Source organism: Nesoenas mayeri (assembly GCF_963082525.1).
Source record: "Nesoenas mayeri genome assembly, chromosome: 3".
In the NCBI taxonomy this organism is placed as follows: domain Eukaryota; kingdom Metazoa; phylum Chordata; class Aves; order Columbiformes; family Columbidae; genus Nesoenas; species Nesoenas mayeri.
In genome coordinates, this window is record NC_137544.1 from 67644863 (window position 1) to 67665297 (window position 20435).

Here is a 20435-nt window from a genome sequence, read left to right on the forward strand (position 1 = left end):
TGGCAGAGCAGTAGCAAACCAGTGTCACTGCTGGCAAATCAGCACTTCACAGTCAGTACCTCTGCTATGACTGAGCACCTCAAAAAATTCCTAAAAAATAAAATCATGGCATTTTAGCCTTATTTTCAAAGTAAATGAAGATTATATCATCTTTCTGGCTGGCTGGCTGCCCCCTTTTCCTATAACCTTTGAATGCATTGACTGGTTTCATCTAAATTTGATAAGAAATTGAAAGTCTCAAAAAAATATAATTTCTAGAAATTTAGAGAACCAACAGACCACATAGCCAGAGAAAAGCAATCTTCACGAGCTGCGCTGCTGACGGGCCAACTCGCTTCAAAGAATCACTGAACTATAGTCCTGTGATTTGAGGGAGAAGGAAGAAAAATCACAATCTGAACCTCAGTTGCACATGCGTATCCTGGGCAACACCTAAAGACCCATGACGGCCGAATATTAAACCAGATTTGTCTTAGAAGCAATTCTGAGATATGCTAGGAACATGGCCTAAAACAACCCAAAAACCAGGAAGGGTACTCGAAATACTCCGCCATAATGATAAAGAGCGAGGGCCGCCCCCTGCCACCGTTACCGGGGGGCCGTGGCCGGGCGGGGCGGCCCGCGTGGAGGGGCGGGGCCAGAGAGGGGCGGGGGCAGAGGGGGCGGGGGCAGAGAGGGGCGGGGCCATAGCGGCCCCGCCCAGCGGAGCTGTTCAGGGCGGCGGGTGCTGAGCGCCTCGTGCAGCCGGGCGGGGCTGCGCCTCCCCGCGCCGCGCTCGCGGGTGCCGGCGGGGGGAGCCGCTCCCGCCGCTCCCGCCTGCGCGCCGCCGCCGCCGCCGCCGCCGCCGCCGCCGCCGCCGCCGCCGCCGCCGCCTGGGGCCATGGCGGCGCTGGTGCTGGTGCTGCTGGCGGCACTGGGCGGGCGGGCCGTGCTGCCAGGCGGGCAGTGCGCGGCGCCGCTGGCCGACCTGCGCTCGCAGATCTCGGGCATGGAGTCGCTGCTGGAGGAGTTTCGCCGGCAGCTGCAGCAGGAGGAGCCGGGACCGCCGGCGGCGGACGGCGGCGGGGAGCGGTGCGGCGGCAGCACCAGCTTCTCCGCCAGGCCCGACTCCATCATCCGCACCAAGGACTCCATCGCGGCCGGCGCCACATTCCTGCGGGCCCCCGGCGCCGTGGCGGGCTGGCGGCAGTGCCTGGACGCCTGCTGCGCCGAGCCGCGCTGCACGCTGGCCGTGGTGCAGGAGCCCGCCCGGCCGCGGGGGCCGGCGGCGGCGGAGCTGGGCTGCTACCTCTTCAACTGCACGCACCGCGGCCGCCCCGTCTGCCGCTTCGCCCCGCACCGCGGCTACAGCACCTACAGCCGCCGGCCCGCCGGCCTCGCCCCGCCGCCGGGTAAGTGCCACCGCGGCCGTCGGGGCGCGGGGCCCGGCCCAAGATGGCTTCGCGCGGGGAGGACCGGGCCGCGTCGTGCCCGGGCAGCGGCGGCCCCACGGCGGGAGGGAAATGGCGGCAGCGGGTCCCGGCGCGGGGGCGGGCAGGGCTGGCGGCCGGGTCCGCTCGCAGCGGCGCCGCCGCCATCTGCCGCGCCGTGGGGAGCTGCCGAGGACGGGAACCGTCCCTGCGGCGCTCCGGCGCCGGGAATCCGCGCCCCTGTCGTGAGGGGGCAACGAGGAGCGCCGGGCCTTGCAGAGGGACCCCCTGAGCCGAGAGAGGCGGCCCAGCCGTGCCCGGGGGTGCGGGGACTGCGGGTTTGGAAAAACCCGTCCCAAACGCCTCTGCAGAAACCCCGTGCGCGGCCGCGCCGGCACGGCCGTAGCTGCGGGCCGGCCGTGGGGTGAGCATGTCTACGGGCCCCACACCCCCGCGGGCACCACAGCGGTCCGGCTGCACGGATCAGGTTTCTCAGGGGACTGCGGGCCCTGGAAAGTGTGAACCAGTGGTGACAGCGACGCCGGGACTGGTGCAGTGGCTTGAGAGCAGGCACATACCCTTCTTCTTGGTGGTGCTGTCCAAATGTCATCACCTAAACGAGTTTTGCATTCACTTAATTTAGAATTTTTCCTGCTTGAGAACTTGAGAGTTAGACTGAAGAAGAGAAGGATACTTCACTGGTAGTCCAGAAGCAGCATGGAGTCTCCATGTAACCACCTCTGGAGTCTGGGCCACATCAAAAGCACCAGTTTGTTCAGCTCTGAAGCGTGTTTAAGAATAACACAACCCAGAGCAAGCAGCTGTAGATGAAAACAAATCTTGATTTCTAAATTTGGAGTCTGTTTCCTAGTGTCTGATCCAAAGAACTTACTCACACTTGCCCACCTCCTGTTGTGGAACGGTTGCATCTTAATTCACTTTGTCTTAATTTCATTACCTTCTGTTGGCAGTACTTTCTTAAGTGTCCTCTTCTTCATCTTCTTCAGAGATATATCTCAAATTAAAGTAGTCACTGCATGCAACATGAAGAAAACCTAGTGGTGGTGTAAATGAAAGCAGTGTGTCCAGGTGGCACCTGCTACTACTGCTTGATCATCCAGTCCTGTGTGTTTTATGAGAATGCCAATGGGAATCCCCTGGAGAGAAGCAGGAACAGGGGCTCAGTTTTTACAGGAGTTACAATGCTGAAATATTTTTTGTAAAATGCATAGGCAGGTAAACTAGAGAGCTATAGGGAGGAACTTGTGGCAGTAAAAATGATCCTATGATACCAGAAAAACCTGTGGTATCATTTTGACATTTTCAATAGGAGAAGTATTAGATCCACAGTAATTCTGGGTAATTAAGTTTATAACCCTGTATGCACTTGCAAAGGCTTAAGACTAGGTTTTGCATCTAAGTCACAGAGAACTAGGCTTCTTTGAAAACCTTTGAAAGTATCTCATAAATTTGAACTGCCTTAATACTGTTAAAACCTGACACTAATGCAGTAATGTGTGGCATGTTACAAATAATCATGTTGTTCAAATGATTACCTATTAGGAATCTTGAATTTCTTGAATTCCTTGCATTCTTCAATTTTGGAATTATTGAATGGCTTGCCTTTTTGGCAGCTTTTATCAGCACTTGCCTTGCAAGGCAACTTCAGTTCCTAATCTGCAAATTGCTCTGTGTTCTGTTGGGTTTATTTAGAAGTCTGTGTGCTATTAGAAACGGGATTATGACTTCCTAATGCAATTACAGTGGAGCTGAACCAGAGTCACAAAGGAGAATGAACTTTTATTCAAACATCTGTCAGCCATGACATAGACCAGGAGAGAGAAAAGTAAGACTGAATTGTTTTGCTGTCTGATGTTACCACTGCATTTTTTAATTATGTGGAAAAATTAGTCTGGACAACAGTGCATCATCACACAACAGTTAAGTTACATCTCTTTTCACTTATGTCACCCCATGACTGAATTTAGGAAATTTAAGAAAGAGCTATTCAAGATTTTCTTTCATGGGGGGATCACATTTTGCCTATTCTTTTTTTCTTTTTCTTTTCCTTTTTTTCCTTTTTTTTTTTTTTTTCCAGAGTACTGTGGTGTTAAATCTTCCACTGTTTTCAATAATCCCAAGCCAACACTTATGCATAAACATGGTGTCGTCATAATTCAAAAATATTTCTAAATATTACTATACAGTGATGTCTGGGGTGTTGTGGTTTCATTTATGTTAAGGATCTTCAGTAAACCAAAACCAATAGCTTATTTAATTCCAGGAGCAATTAATAACAGGGTTGTATTCTTCAGATCAAGCGTATCTCTGTGTACTTCCAGGACAATCAGTGGTTGGATGAATTTTTGAGACTGAACATTTCAGTGTAAATCTGAGTGCTTCGCTTTACACCCCATTTGTTCTGGTTTGGCTGTGGATTTACTTTGCACTTGCAGGCAATTAGTGTTAACAATGCAACCCTGTATGCCAATGTTGAAAGATGAGGCAATTGATTTTGCCTTTTTGGGCAAATTTTTGATTTTTTGATGCAGAAAGAGGACTTGAGTGACTCACCAGAAATGTCTGACACCACTACTCAGTAGTGGTGAGCAATGAGAGGGTTCAAAATGAAGGTAAACTAGCATCAATGACATTCAGGGATCAGCAGTGAAAGAACCTTTTATAACAAAGCCTTCATTCAGAAAACTAGCTGGCAGCTTCATTATTGGCTGTCAGTCTGTATAAAGGATGGAGAAAGCAGAATAAATTAAACCTGTTGTGTTCCACCTCTAAGAAAAAAGTGATGCTCATAAAGTTGCAGCCACTCTTCTAGAAAGTAGCCAGCTCCTGCATCTCATAGCATTGTTCTGTGGTATCAGCTTCATATTGCTTTTTTATGTTCAACCTAAATAAAAGTTAGAAAAAGAAGTTGAAATATGCTTTCTGAGCCTGATTTTTCTGCTAACTTGGCTGTTAGTCCTTTGCTCCTGTGAGGGGTGGCTGTAAGTGGCTCCTGAGTATGCCTCCTTGCTTTTTTAAAAAACATGTATTCCCTGGATTTGGAGGTGTTTCGCTTGCTAAAGATAATGTATTCAATTGCTTAAAATTTCACTGTGGAAAAAGTCTTCGGCTCAATAGGCAGTCTCCTTCCATTCCAGATGTCTTTCTCAGGCCAGTTTTTTCTTTGCTAGAGCAAAAGACAGGCTGATTTGCCATTTATCTTTCTGAAGATCTTCTGGTTCTGGTGGATTAAGAAGCACAAGCATGGTGCCCCTATCCTTTGGGACCAGAGGCCAGCAAAGAGCTGGCATGAATTTCTGTGACCTGCCTCAGCATGAAATGGTCCTGCCATTGCAACTCAGGCTGCTGGAGTATAAAATCAGAATACCCTTATTTAAGCCCATATTGAGGGCCCAGGGGAAATGGGGCTTTGCTCTGCATCTGCAGGACATTGATTTAGTGATGTAAGCCAGACAGATTACATGAAAACTCTCTCCTGGGTACAAGAGGAAGAATGAACTGTGCTGTTTCAGACCCAGGTCAGTCTCTTTTGACAGTGATCGGTAAAGTAAATTATCATGTGAAGACTTCATGTAATTCATATATACCAAATAAAAGTTGCCCTGCCACCATAATGATGGTGTTTATTAACAATGAGTATGGTTTTTGCACCTAAGTGATGCTTTTTAAAACATAGTTGGGTTTGAGAACCAAGTGTGTACAAATCAGGCAAAGCGTCTTGTGCCAGGTGGATGAGCAAGAATTGTTTCATATTTTCTATTATTAGAGCCAGTTTTTGGTTATTTGTAAGTTTTCCTAACTTAAGGCATTTGCCTTGAAATTTACTATGCCTGGCCTACTTCTGAGAAAAACAAGAAAGAAAAAGTTTGGTGATTTGGTCCCACTGTTCTGATGAGCTCTGTACCTTTGAGCAAGTTCTTGAAACTGGAGAGGACGTGCAAGGGAGAAAACCTACCCTGATGAGGAAGCACCTTTTCTTTACTTGCACAGCTCTGCCTGGTGTTCAGTAGATGCTTTCCTGAGCTTGACATTAATATCCCTCACAGGGTATTGCACCTGTGCAGGCTCAAGAGCAGAAAGCACCCTGGCACTTCAGAGTGCTGGGAACATCCCATGCCCAGAGGAGGAGTTAAACTTGGGCAGGAAACTGTGGAAAGGTACGATCTTGTATCTGAAGTTGTCAAATGCTGACTTGGGGAGCCAGATTTTACCCATCTCTCTTCCCTGTGCTGCCTGAAGGTTGCAGAGCAAATGGTTTAAGCGGCTTCTCTCAGGCCATGTCACTGAACACACCATGGGTTTTGTTAGTCTAGCCTGAAAAACTTGTGGCTAGATTGGCAAAGGTACTTAGTACTCACAATTTTATAAAAAGGGATTGTGCTTTGAATATAGCAAAATGCTACAAATCCTAGATAGTCTGAAAATCAAGCTGTGAATGTCTTAAATTAGACACTTAAAATCAGCAGTCATTTCTGATTATTTTCAATCATTAGATTATTGTGCAGTGCTTCACCAGGATGCCAGCTCATGTTAAATATTTCACTCCTGTAATGATGTATTATAAAAAGAGACTTAAAAGACTATGATGAAGTTATGCAGAGGCCTATAAAAGGTGTGCAGTAACTGCCATCTGAATATGTATGCAATTCATATTTCAATCCATTTTCCTTATTTCAGATTAAAAAAACACACTGCTGCTAACAATTCTGTTGTACTAGAGAAACATCCATGTACATAGAGAGATTTTCTATGCCATGTATTTCTAATGTAGCTGTTACTTTCTGAAGAAGTCCCTCAATATGGAACAGGTAACTAAAATTCAAGTAGGTACTACTTTGAGTAACAAAATGTGCACAGATGAACATGTCCTGTCTTTCAGGAAGGTGCACAGCGCTGAAACAATGCCTTAACCAAGAAAGAATATGTTTTATATAAATAATCACTCAGCTTCCCCTGATAAAATAACTAAGTTTCTCTTTTTTTTTTTTGGAGAAGAAGAAGAATTCGACAAACTTCCACAGTGCAAGGCAGGACAAGATATTGTGCTGCAATCACCTGTGGACTGGGTGCTTTTGGACGGCCGAGAAAGCTCAGATGACCACGGCATCGTGCAGTACGAGTGGACACTGCTGCAAGGTGACTCGGCGGTGGAAATGAAGGTACGCATGCAACCTTACACTTAGCCGGTCACTTGCAGATTCTCGTGTTCATGAGAGCACAGTTTTAAATATAGAGCTAAGAATATTAAATGTATTCAAATGGATGCAGCTACCAGGTGCCAAAATTAGGATGACTGTACAGCCTGAGCATTTATTTCATAGAGCCGCAGAGCAGCCCAGGTTGGAAGGGATCTCGAAAGATCATCTCGCCCAACCTTTTGTGTGTCAGGGCGCCTAGGTGAGATTATCTAGTGCCCTGTCCAGTCACATTTTGAAAACCTCTGGTGACGGGGAACATACCGTGTCACTGGGGAGGTTGTTCCAGTGATTATTTCTAGTGTTTTATACAGTTCATCTGTATCCCAGGTGGCATGAGACAGCCAGTAGCAAACACATAGACACAAATCCTCTACTGTATTTCAGCTCTGCTCTCTTTTGCCATTCTTTGTGCTCATGGCACTTGGTTTTTGGCTTCTGTGATCCAGGTTAAAGACACCTTAGTAGTTCTGCTGCTAAAAACAATAAGATATTTTCACCAACAGTCTTCTGTCAATGCTTATGGAGAAGCTGCAAAGAAATTTGTGATGTAGAGCTTATGAGATATTTTCATATACTCTTTTATTTAATCTGTACAATTTCTGTGAATCTGTGCAACTTAGTTTCAACTAACTGTCAAGAGAGGGATTCGCTATCTTGCCATTCTTTGTGAATGCTCTGGAAGCAGCAGGGAAAGGAAGGAAAAATGTCTCAAACCCATAGAATCTACTACAGTCTGTTCATAGCCCACAATATTCAGGGCTCAGCAGGGACTCCACCTAAAGCAGGAGGGACAGGTAGAGGGGAGAATGGGTGGACCACAGACCTTGCTGTTGCTGAGATGCTGTTGATGGATAGGAAGAGCTTAAACAGGACAGGATGAGCAGCGGGAACAGTGCAAAACCCAAGACGCCATGTGTGCCGGTGCCACCATGAGCAATACCTGACAGTTGCTGCTTGTGTCTGCTGAGCCCAGTAACATCAAAGACGAGATGGACAAACTACCAGTATCAGTGAACTTACTCGAGGTTTGTAATGATGGAGCAAACCAGAGTTTTGCCTAACACAAAGAGCTAGCCAAATGGATTGAAACCTAAAATTGTCATCCATGCAAAACTCAACGGAGCAATTGGCTATTCCTTTGTCTCCTGGGGGGCAGTGTAGGTAACGTGTAGGTAATTGAAAATCACAATACCATGGCTAGGAAACATGCTGCTGGATGAACCCTAAGAAGACAGTTGGGTTTGTCTGGTGAATAGTTACTGGAATTTGTCCACAAGTAGTTTTTTTATAACCATACTCTGCAGAAAACACAGCAGGGGCATTCAAAAGTATTAGTTAAGCCAGTGCTACGTACTTTTGCAAATTTTATCTTCTGCTGCAAGATCCACATCTGTGGAAGGGTCAGCCTGTTCTGAGTTACTTGAGGCTGTATTGCAGTTTTAAACTATGTCAAAGACCACTGTCATTGTATCTTCATTTATTATTTTGTTGACTTGAAAATTAAAAAGTCAAAAGGCTTTCATAAGGAGTGCAAACAGTATAATACACAGAAAATGCCTGAATGAAGCTTTAAGAGTAGTTGCTAGATATTATCTGGATAAAACAAACATTTTATTATCAAGAGTTATTACCTTGACTCTTTGCAGCATTATTTTCAGTAAATAGATGAAATATCATTTGAATTTGTCTGTGATGTAGTAATATAGAGTAACAGAAAATCAGAAGTTAATTTAAAATTTTAAAGTTTGTGTTTTTACTTTTACTCAGTCACTCTGTAAAACAGAGACCAGTCTTATTTATTTAAATCTGCAAAATTAACATGAATCTTGGTGGTTTCTTCGTATTTGATAAATGAAAACAATCTTGACACAGGTTTATCTTTCGATAGCTACTTTTCCATTGTGTTCAAATGGGCAGGGTTTTCTCCCACAGATATGTTCTCTGATGATTATCCATGATCACGTAATTTTTGAAGTTGAATTAATAATTGTGATTATTCGTACAATCGTCGTTTGCTATCTTTAGTCCTTTAGTTGCTATCCTGAAGTTACTGGATTTCATGTCATCTATTCTTAGAAAACTTATCTATGAATCCATAGCTACAAGGGAGAATGGGGCTGTGTTTAAATAAGATAAAAGGCAGCTGTTGCACTGCACTTACGTCCCGAAGAACAAATAGAATGTGCAGGAGGGGGAAGAACTGCTATAAAGAGATCTTATTGTATTGTAGAAGGAAGCCAGTGGAAATTTCTTTCCAATTGTGACTGTTTCTTCTTGGATAATTTGCTTCTTGGATTGCTACCCACACGCTGTAGATGTGCAGCTCTGTGACACCTGTGGGAAATTCTGGGGCTTTTAAAATGCAGATTATCTGGAAATTTACTGTCTAGTTTGAGCCAAAGTTTGTAAGAAAGCAGGTACAGTTGGGCATTCTTCAGGTGAGGACAGAGACAAAAGGGAAAGCACCGATGTCTCCAGGAGGAGCGGCTCCATTCAGAGGTCAGAGGTGTTTCTTTGGGTCTGCACTGAGAGTTGGACCCCACAGCTCATGAGTTTTAAATACCGTATTTTCTCTCCCTGCAGTCATGTTGAACAGCAGCAGGTGGTTTTTGGAGCATTATTTATTTCTCCAATTCAGTAAAGAATAAAATTCTAAGGTGTCTTATCCTCCATCAGGAGGTGATCAACAGCAAGATCAGGTAACTGAATGCCTTTTGATAAATAGAAAAGGAAAGAAATTTCAGTTAGGAAATTCACTTACTGGATGAGAAAAATGAATTTATCGGTACATCCTGCTATGAAGCTAGGTCTGGGGCTCTATTATTATATCTATCGAAAATTCCTGTTCTCTTTTAGGCATGAAAACCAAATATAAATATGCAAAACTAAAGGCCTTTATGAATTTTTGTTTTAATATTAAAGATAGTCACAGAGGCTTTTCATGTACCTTTCAGTTATTTATCAAGATAACCCTGTATGCTTCGTTTGTAAAAACACACTACGTATCAAATACACCTGTAAAGCTTCTTTTTAGTTGCTGAAGTATGTGTAAGTGAATTCTCAGACAGCTGGAGTTATTTGTGACTAGGATGTCACAAGGCTAGAAAAAGTTCAGCATTTGATACAAATACCATAGTCATTTCATATAAACATTCCTAAATGGCCACTGTACTAGCAATACCAGTTTGGAACCTGTTTTAAATTTGCTATTTTTTAATGATCTAATACAATTTAAATTGTTTATGTCTCTCATATGACTTTCTGAAACTTAATGTTTAGGTTACTCAGTCCAGATGAACTTACAGTTCAGAGCAAGGCATGGAAATTCGGTGTGGGGCATAGAAAAATTCAGTGTGGCAATTTATAGAAGTTGCAAGTGATTACATTAAATGTCATACTGGACAGAGGTGGGCAGTCTTATTAATAAAGCAAGGCTATCAGTCACCTTTTCATACACCAATGTGTAGCAAAAGTAACTTCTGTGAATATATGTATATTGTCTAAAGACTAAATCAGTAGAGGACATAAAGTTTTACTGCCTAGCCTCTAAAATTACATTTCTAACTACTGAAAAATTGAGTTGAATTTATGGTTCCATTTATTCTCCAGTGCTAAGATCCACAGCTCCAGGTAACAGAGTGTACCAGGAAAAACAGTATGTAAATGTCAAGCATGTTTATTTTTACAAACGGATGCAAACAAAAAAGAACAAAATGTTGCGGCTTGATACACATGCTTGATTGGGCTGGCTAGACTGAAGAAAGTATTTAACCTGTGTGAAAAGTGTTGTACAGAAATTAGCTCCCTGTTCCTAGAAGTTTATGGGTGGATCCTTTATACCATTTTTTTTCCGCTGTGTTTCTTTAATCAGGTACCACAGCCAGGAACACTGAAACTCTCTCACATCCAGGAAGGCAGGTATATTTTCCAGCTAACTGTGACAGACACCGCAGGCCAGCAGAGCTCTGACAACGTGTCCGTGACCGTTCTGCCCATGGTTCATTCTGCAGTAGGTGAGACAATGACCAGAGCCATTACCTGAGTGACACCTGGGGTGTGATTTTCAGAGCAAGGGTCAGAAATCTTATTCTCCATTTTTAGTGTATTATTTTGCCCTTACTCATTACATAATTACATCTCTTTCAGTTTTGATATGCTGTTTCAAACTGATAAAGTGTCGCATGTTTGTTAGAGCAATACTTTCAAGCATTTAAACGTTCAGCCTTGTATTTCTAATAAGCATGCAGGGTTGGAAAAATTAAATACTGCCATATGTGTCAGGCACACTGTAACAGTTCATTGTGTAGCCAGACAGTGCATGGAACGTGACAAGGCTTGTGCTATAGGGAAGGCCCGGTTAAAAGCGTTTAACACTAGGCGTGACACACAAACTAATAATAATACTGACCTGCATCTGTAGTATAAAAGATGGGATTGTTTCTTTTTCATGCATTTCAGCTTTTTTGTGTAATGGTTGTTATCAAATCCCTGTGTTACTGGGGAAACTGAAACTGGAATTGACCCATCATTTTAAAACTCTGAGCTCAAGGAGCACATAAAAAGCATAAAACATAGAAAGTAAGGTAGATTTCAGTGGCTGTCAATTCTGCACTCATTAATGTAATAATTTCTAATTATATTGTAACTAGCAAGTTGCTAAAAGAGATCTGCTGCTCTGGCACAAAGTAAAAGTTAAACTAGCATCACGACTATGTTCAGCTGACCCAGTGAAAAAAAAAGCTTTGCACCAGTGCAATATCTCTACACAAGAGCATGGTCCCAGTGGCAATAAATTGGTATTACAAGAAAACAGTTATGAGTCTGTTTAATGATGCCTGTATTCCAATAATGGATGATAGAGTTGTATTCATTAACATTTAGTTCGGCTAAAGGAGCCAGAGAGGTTTTCTGATTTATTTATTTGTTGCTGTGAGCATCTGTGGTACCTTTTGGGTGGAGCATGTAGAGGACTTGCTGCCTTTGTTCTTCTAACACCCCAAGTCCTTTTGCAATTCAAATGCTATTGCAGTATTTAAACCAGCCCAAGGTGCCTTGCTGCATGCAAGACCAGTGCTATTAGTGCTGAAATTTGGGAGGTGCATTTTCTAAGTATGATTTTAGGCATTTTAAATAGGTGCCTGTGTTCCTGACGGACTTTCTTTGACATTGTGCAGCTTTTTCAGTACATAGCAGGGTAACAACCAAAGGCTGTGACTTCCTTATGCAAGTCAATTTGCTGTTAGAACATTAACCAGACACTGAATTTGATAGTGCTTTACAAAGCAATGAACTACACCGCTGCCGGAAAGACAAAAGCATGGATGTAAACACTTGATAATTACAAGGTCAAAATGGGTTTCAGGAAAGCTTTGAGTCTGCAAAATTATATGTCCAGGCACACTCTCCATTTCCAGGGGAATCTAAATATTAAAGCAGACAGCAATCAGTTCTTTCTGATTGAGGTCACCTATGAGACGTCGTGCTTAGCCCTGTTCTGGCATGTGCAGTATTGGATTTACATTGCTCATGTAAATAAGTGACAAGCATTCTTTTGGGATTTTAATTAGGTTGCAGAAAACGTGCCATGAAAGATCCCATATAGTCCATATATGTGTATGTAAAATAACATCTTGTCAGAAATACAGAATGGGTATGTAGTAGGAATTATGTATCAGAGAAATGCAGTTACAGCCATGGAGATTTCATGTATTTATTTTCAGGACTGTCCTGGGTCTTTTAAGTCTGGGAAGATCTCCTTTCAGCTTAGACCAGGAGAGTTTAAAGTGCTGTAAGGGTGCTGCACAAGATTTTAGGTGCAACAGCCTCCAGGTTGAGTATTCCTGTAGTAAAGAGATTGCCAGGATAGTGATGAGGGTTCCAGGAACAGCTATTAGCTATATTAGTTCCTGTGTCTATATAGCATCAGATAGCTGAGCCAGGCATTCTTCAGCAACTTTCTGCCTTGTTCCTCGTCCTTCTTGACACAGCGTGGTGTTGCTTTTTCCTTGGTGCTGCACATTTTCATCATTGACTCAGTATTTACTGCTTGGATTTCTCTTTTGGTAATTTTGGAACCGTTTCTCAACAGCCTGTGTCGGAGTTTGCTCTCGCTACCAGTTTATCTGCGATGACGGCTGCTGCATTGACATCACCTTTGCTTGCGATGGTGTGAGACAGTGCCCTGATGGATCGGATGAAACTTTCTGCCAGAACTGTAAGTACAGAGTAGATTGTGAAAATAACCACAGACTGAACAACTAAGGGGAAATGATGCCACTTCTGTGGCCTTTCTCCCCATGAGCAGCTTGAGCCCACCATAGAGACTTTGATTGGAAATAGCAGATGAGAAGGTTTAATTCCATATACAGCAAATGCTCAGGAATTAAATCCCTTTTCTTCACAGCGTATCAAAACTGTTAAAGGTGCCCAAATGACAGATTTTGTGTTAGAGTTTTCAATATTTAAAAGATCTGTTTGTTACTTGCGTGATGCTTCTGGAAACAAGGACCCTGGTCTTGGTGTGAAAGGGCGTATCAGAGATGTGCTTCAAAGTGCAGTAATGCACCTTGAAAGAATTTGAAACACTGGAAACATTAACATGTATGGGAACCAGTTGATTCACTGTTGCTCTGTTCACTTTCATTAATCATCCCCAATATGTGCCCATGCTCAGCTAAGTGAACACAAATCAGTAGCTGATGAATTGGCACGATGGCTGACCACTCTTTCATTGATATTTCAGTTGCTGATTTCACTTTAGGGTTCACATGTATCTTCTTGCTTAAGAACTAACAGCAAGCAATTGCTAATTTGCTGTGTATCTGGAACTCACATTTCATTATGTGTCTGGAACTGATGAACTTGTTTAGCCTGCCTCAAGGCCCATGTCACAGGGTCTTCCATCAGAACACTCTCATTCCCTTCAATTCTATGTGAAAATTATGGTTTTTGTTTCCGTTAACACAGTCAGCCCAGGCCGGAAGACGGTGACTCACGCGGCCCTCGGTGCTGCCCAGCAAAGGACCGTAGGACGGACAGAAAACATGGATGAAAACTTCTCTGCAGAAAACACCCTGAAAGCCACTGCCAGAAATCAACCACTTCTTTCAGTGGATGCAGACATGTCCAACCAATCGCTTTCTCAGGGACCAAAGAAACAAATCAGTGGATTTGTGCCAGGTAAGAATTGAAACAAACCAGTTTCAGTAAATCTTTCTCAAGGAAGGAAATGTCTTGCATCTTAAATTTAATTAAGTTGTCTTTTGGTGCCTGGCTAAGAGTAAAAATTTGCAAGTGTACAAAATGCAAAAGAAGCTTGTAATAATGAAGTTACAACTATGTATTGCTTTATAAAGTCAAGTTTGGTTCTTACCAGGTGCAACAAGAAAGGTAAAATGTAGAAGTGCTAGGAAAATATACAGTCTTAAGGAACAAAACATGTAGTGAAGTAAATCCAGATTCTGCCACAGGTTCAGCTGTGTAAGCTGATGTATAAGGCTCTTTAAATCTGTAGGGGGGTACATTCAGAAGAACATAACAAAGTCTTGTACAGCTTGGGTGAGAGCAATTGCATCTCTCTTGGTGCTAATCAATGACTCTTTTTTTCCTTTCCCTGGAAGTAATAGCTTGATTATTATGGGCACTCTTTTTCCTGAAGTGTGTCTCCAGGGCAGGAGAAACCTTTTATCACTATGGAGAAGTCTTTGTCTCACAACAGGCTTGCAGCCACTGTGCAGAATAGTACTGGGGACCTGGGGTTGCTTGTTACCAGCGTGTAGTGATGTTACAGGCAGAGTCACCAGCCCTTGCCTTGGTAAAACTCCAGAAGCTGCAGTGAAACTGTTACGTCTTTTAAGGTTCTTGGTGTTTTATTAAAATGATCTGAAATGGAAACTGAATGAAAGCAAAACTGCATGCACAGAGCCTAAAATGAGTACAAGACCTTCCACTTTTATTTCTTCAGAGTTCAGACTGATTCTTGCTGCCCAAGATGCAGCCAATTATAAACAGCTTTATTTTCTCATTACAACAGAGGAATGCTCAGTACCCTCTGCTGCTGACTCTTTTAAAGGGCACTTCTCTGGCTGGCACTTTGATGTTTCTTCAAATGCTTGTATTTCATCTGTGGAGACCCCAAAGGGAGTAATGACTTAAAATTTTGAAGTTTGCCCCCAAACTTTGTCAGTCACATAGTCCTGAGTGACATCTGATACGTGGCCACCCAAACCAAACATCAGCTTGCCAAAGGGCATTGTAGGCTCCAGTGTAAAGTCAGCTGCTAAGCACGTCTCAAGAACTATTTGACTTGTGCATCCACAAGTAAAACCAGAATGGAGGTAGTACCAACTTTGGCAGTCTGTAATTGAGGGTTATAATTGGAAGAGCATGGCACTTTTGTATAGTTTTCTGTGTTTACCCATTGCACAGTGACCTATTTGCACCGTTTTTGCTCTCAAGGTAGTCTTTGCACAGCGGTAGACAATAAAAGAAAAAAATTACTATAAAACTAAAAAAATGCAATGAGGCTTCAGTGATCAGTGTATTACCAGAAGGTGGTGTAATCTTTTTAAGCAGGCAGGATTTCCAGCTGGCCATGTCTGGTTTTAATTCTTGTGATTTTAATATTGCTCTTTTGATATGGCTCAATTAGAACTTAATTTCAGTTAAATGATACTTAAGGATTGACTTGTAGAGGGACCCCATTCTTGCTGATCCAGGAGCCCAAGCAGCAAACAGCTTAGTGAGTTTTTAAACCGCTTACGGATCAGTTTGGAAAAGGATGCATGCAATGGGGTATGGAGAGGTGCTAGGTGCCTGAGTCCAAAGGGCAGCTGCCAAAATCTGCCTTGCGTTGCTGTCTTCTCGTGCAGACACTTGAACTCCATAGAGGTCACATGCTGTACACTGACGATTCCCGAAGGTCCAGAGAGATTCAACTCCTGCCCCACTGGCAAGCACCACTGTCTTTATGGAGTTGAGGAGACAGGTGCCTAGCCTATTCCTGAAATTCCACCCAGATCCATTAATTAGATTTCTCTCCATCACTGCCATCTCAAGGGGATTACAGGCCAAATCTAAAAATTAGGTGCTACAAAAATGGGAGACACAGAAACATGGGAGCAGCTCAATGAAGGCTACTTGAAAAAGTGTTCAGGAGCGCAATAATTGCTAGACGCATTTTTGAGGAGAGGTGAGCAGCACTGAACAGAACTCGTGCCAGCAGCCTCAGAAGTTCACCATTTCCACTGGCAGAATCCTGTTCTGGGATGGACCTGCCTCAGTGTGCTTCCGACTCACCCTGTAAAGGTCTTTGCTGGACCAAGACAAGAACATTGCTTGTTGTCCTAGAGTTGACTTTGCAAGAGTCCAGGCTCCTTATATACTATTATCAATAAATTTCAAAACCAAGATTTAATTATTTCAACGTCAACATGGTGAAAAGCTGTCTACTTAAGATATATATTAAGGCATATGGCCTTACAGCAGCAGCACAGGTTCCAGCATTTTACTTGAGAACGCTCCGTTTGGTGCCACATTTGTTTTGTTTCTTAGTTGACATTTGCAGATCATCATGGATATACAAGCCAGGAAGGAAAACATGATGTTCTTAGATCCAGCGCCGGCAAGGCAGAGCAAGAGAAGGTGTTAATTTTAAGGGTAATTTACTTACCAGAGACAGCATGTGGCATATTCTAGGTGGCTGCTAGATATGATGCTTGATTCAGGAGCTTTTAGCTGACTTTTTTAAAACAGAAGTTTTTCACAAGAAGTTGCAGGACTGGGGAGTTGCTTTGTTTTCTTTTTTACTGTTTTTTTTGTACAGTGGTCATTACAGTACCAATAAAAACAGGTCCCTTCTGCTACTTACTTCCCCGTAAGAAGCTTTCATCTCTGAGAGCCCAGTAAAGATGTCTATAAAGGGACCTCCTTGTTAAGGACAGCCATATTTATCCTTTCTCTATTTTAAAAGGAGCTGGGCTAAGCTGTAATGTTTTGGGCTGTGAGATAGTTCCTCACAGCAAGAGTATGAGCTTTATGCCTGTGAGAGTAATACTAGGGTAAATTTGTCCCAGAATCCATTTTTTCCAATAGTTTCTCCATTCCAAATTTTCCTTAACTTCTTTTCTTTACTCAGTAGCCTCTCATGTTTAGCTCTGACTTGGTACAAGCGTTTTAAGGATTTATGCTTGAGTATGCAAATGTAAAAATATGGAAATCCAAGGTAAGGACTGTTCAAAACTTCTACCTGACCTAGCAGTGGATCTAGTCACAGTAAAGAGGAAAAAAATTAAAACCACTAAACCCCAGAAGTTATTGTTGACAATGGGTGCATCTTGCTCTGCACCCCTGCCTTTCCAGTGGGATTCCTCCACAGCAGGGTGACGCCAGGGGAACACCATGTCCAAGGTAGAGATAACCTCCTCGGGCACTCGGGGCATGGAGTCTTCTGCAACACACTCATGGTTTACTTTTGCCCAAGCTGGAAGGCCAAACATTTTCTTCCGTAGTTGAGAGCAGATGCAGGAAGAGGTGTCTGATGTCAGTAAAGGAGTCCTTTCCCTTTGCAGACATATCTCCAGAGTGAAGTAACCCAGACTGCAGCTCCTCCAAAGGCCAGCACAGCATTTCTGTATGGCTGTCCCCAGAGTGCATCGGTGTCCCTTTCCAAGGAGGCTCTCAAGCACAGCTGCATGTTCTTGCACTGCTGCATGTGTAAATTAATATAGAAAATAGTTGCAGTGCAAATGAATATAGCAAATAAATATAAATAGCAAATAAATATAGCAGTGTAAATGAATATAGCAAATAGTTGCACACTGGAGTGAGCACTGGGATGGCTTCTAAGCAGCGGTAGCCAGTCTAGCAACCACAGTCATGCAGATGGGTTGAATTTGCAAGCAGACTGAAGATTTGCGCTGCCCAGCACAGCCAACTCAAGTGTATAAATCATCCTAACAGCTTTGCATTCCCCTGGCACAGGGTCCCTGCCTCTCCCCAGGCTGCCAGCAGCAGCTGCTGTGCAGTGCTGTCCAGGGCTGGGATTACAATGTTTGGCTGAGTGCCCAAGCCTTAGTCATGTTTTTGCTGCGGAGGCATCAACAGCAGTAGCTATAGCCTATATCTCTAATTTAGGGTAAATGGAAAGGGCTATAAATTGCAATTTCCTAGTCATGGACTAGAAAATGAAAAGAAAGTGAAAACAAAACAAAACACACGTAATGTGCTTTATGTCAGGCTCCTAAAGCTGTTTGGGGAAATCTCTGTTTTGTAGTTGATAACAGGTAAGATGTTGAGCCCCTCCAGTCCTGTAAAAACAGCCACAACTCTTAACAAAAACCTACAAGCTTTATTCAAAGGATGCTATTATTATTCTACCCTTCCAAAATTTTCCTGCTAAACTTCTCTCCATATTCAGATACATTTGCCAGATGTCTTTACAAGCAGTTGACTTAAAGATTCCTGTTACTCAAATAGCAGGGAACCAAATTTATAAAACAGGCATTCAGATCTAGCCTTGTCATACAGGTGAGAGCAGCTCTAAGAAGAGCCAGTGTCTTTTTGGTATTTCCAAAATAAAGACAAATATTCATTTAATTTCACTTAGGGAAGACAGAAGCAGAAAATAGGTGCTGGTATTGGTCTCAATTACATTCAGATTATTTTGCACAGCTCTGATACCGTACAGGGACCTTAGAGCCAGTACAGTTTATGATTAGGATTTCCTTAAGTCCCTTTTACATGTCAGAACAACTTAAAGAGCCTGAATTCTAAGGCATTTCCTGACAGGTGAAGATGTTTCTGCACCCCTAACCATAATGGCAGGGCAATAAAGCCAGAGCCTGGGAGCCTGTGCTGTGCCTTAGAGTGGGGGGGACATTAGCACTCACCTCATGCCAGTATCGGTGAAACAGTTTAAGCTTTAATGAATGGTCCTGTGTCTTTACTGCTGCCACTGCATTCTGCAGCGCTTCAGAGCTGGTTGTGGTGGGTGGGAGCTGCACGTGGTGCACGTTCCAAGCTAGTTAACTTAAACACTTCCTTAACACCCACCACTGTATGCAATTCCAATTCTGTTTCACGTTCATAATTTACAGATCTTGTCGCACAGTATGTTTCCATTGGCATTGTCACAATTCTCAGGGTTGACAGCAAATATATCACAGCACAGTCAAACTACCCTTCAACGTTTATCAGCAAAAAACAAACATAGTCATTAGATTTAAAAAGATAGGATTAATTCTGATTTTTGCAAGGGTGCGTTGGTAGATGAGGGAATCCCAGCGGAGTTACTCTTTGCTCCTGTGAAGCAGAACAGCAGCTGCCTGCACTCCCAGCAGCAAACTGTGTGTTGTCTCCTCTTGTGCGGTTGCAATGCTCTGCTGTGTCCCCTGTACTCCACAAAGCTGAAGTGACTCCAAGTCATCCTCTTTGAAATGCTTTCCCTGTGTATTTTTATGTCTTCCAAATACCTAAGTTCTGCATCTGTATGTGTCAGGTAATGGGCAAAAAGATTTTGTGTAGCCAACCTATGCGTTTCCTGCTTTGCAAGTTCCGAGGGTGGTGATCAACATAACTGGAAATAGCCTTATTTTCACCTATATATAACTGCTTTAGTAATATTTTAGCTCAGATTGGTCTATACCCCATTATGGAAGTTTGTAAAAGAGAATTTATATCCATGGTTTTTTCAGTGGAAAATTATCCATTTGGGTTTGGTTGAGATGCATTGTGGTTTGCCATACAAGATTGAATTTATATTTTAGATTTAGTTTCACTTTATTTAAAAAATTCAAGTTATACTATAGGAATTAGAAATTCTTTAACTGTTTGTTTGTTTTCTAAATGTAAGTGCTTTCACATTGTTTAATTCTAGTATCTGTAGGTAAGTCTTCCTGAGCCACTGAACTGCAATATTCATTTATCTTGCTTGACTTTGTGCAGATAATAGTTCCTCAGGGAAAAGAACAGATGATAAAAATGGGAATGGCATAATTGTGCCAAAGAGAGATCAGCTTGGAGGTGGTCGTCCAGTCCCAGAAACAGGTAAGATTGACCATTATTTGGAATTATGTTAGTTTTTCAGTCAGGTGCTATAGATCCAGCTACTACAGTCAATAACTGAATAATGTACTTCCATATTGTGAACTGTTCCTAACTTCTATGATCATACAGTTTAGTTTCTCAGCATGAGTTGCTCCAAATATTAGCACCAAAGTAATAGACGAGCTGTATTTTTTAAGAAATATTTCAGATTTTCTCTACTGATTTCTGACTGTATTAAATAAAATGTAACTTCTCTTAACCTTGTTGTAGGTGCTGTGTTACCCTTAGCCTTAGGCTTGGCCATCACTGCTTTACTGCTGCTCATGGTTGCTTGCAGACTGCGTTTAGTGAGACAGAAGCTTAAAAAAGCTCGACCTATTACATCTGAAGAGTCCGATTACCTCATCAATGGGATGTATCTCTAGAACTTGGACTTAGGTCAGTTATTTTCTCCCATTTCTCCTGTGTCCATGAACCTCTGCCTCTATAAATAAAGGACCAAAATCTTTAATTATGTTTCAAGTGTAGAAGAAGCCTACAATATAAGGAATGTGTTCTTCCCCTAGGTGATAAAATAAAAAAGTGGGTAGATGCCTGTGCTCAGAACATAGGAAGCATTCAGGCTCCAGAGACTAACTCCAGTTGGCCCTTGTGTGGAAGATGCTGCAAGGTGGGGCCACCCCAAACTGGATAGGGGATGCCCTTGCCCTCCCCATGGCAGTCAGGGTCCCAGCTGGGACCTAGTGTGTCGCAGGGCCTGGGC

General features: G+C 43.0%; 1 protein-coding gene across 1 annotated transcript; it reads left to right on the forward strand.

Annotated features, from left to right (window-relative positions):
* Positions 1-880: 880 nt before the first annotated feature.
* LRP11 (LDL receptor related protein 11) lies at positions 881-20097 on the forward strand (the record flags this gene model as incomplete). Its single annotated transcript, XM_080342225.1, has 7 exons — positions 881-1391; positions 6423-6589; positions 10500-10641; positions 12717-12842; positions 13595-13807; positions 19571-19672; positions 19943-20097. The coding sequence occupies 7 exons, from the start codon at positions 881-883 to the stop codon at positions 20095-20097; spliced, it is 1416 nt and encodes a 471-aa protein (XP_080198351.1).
* Positions 20098-20435: the final 338 nt, after the last annotated feature.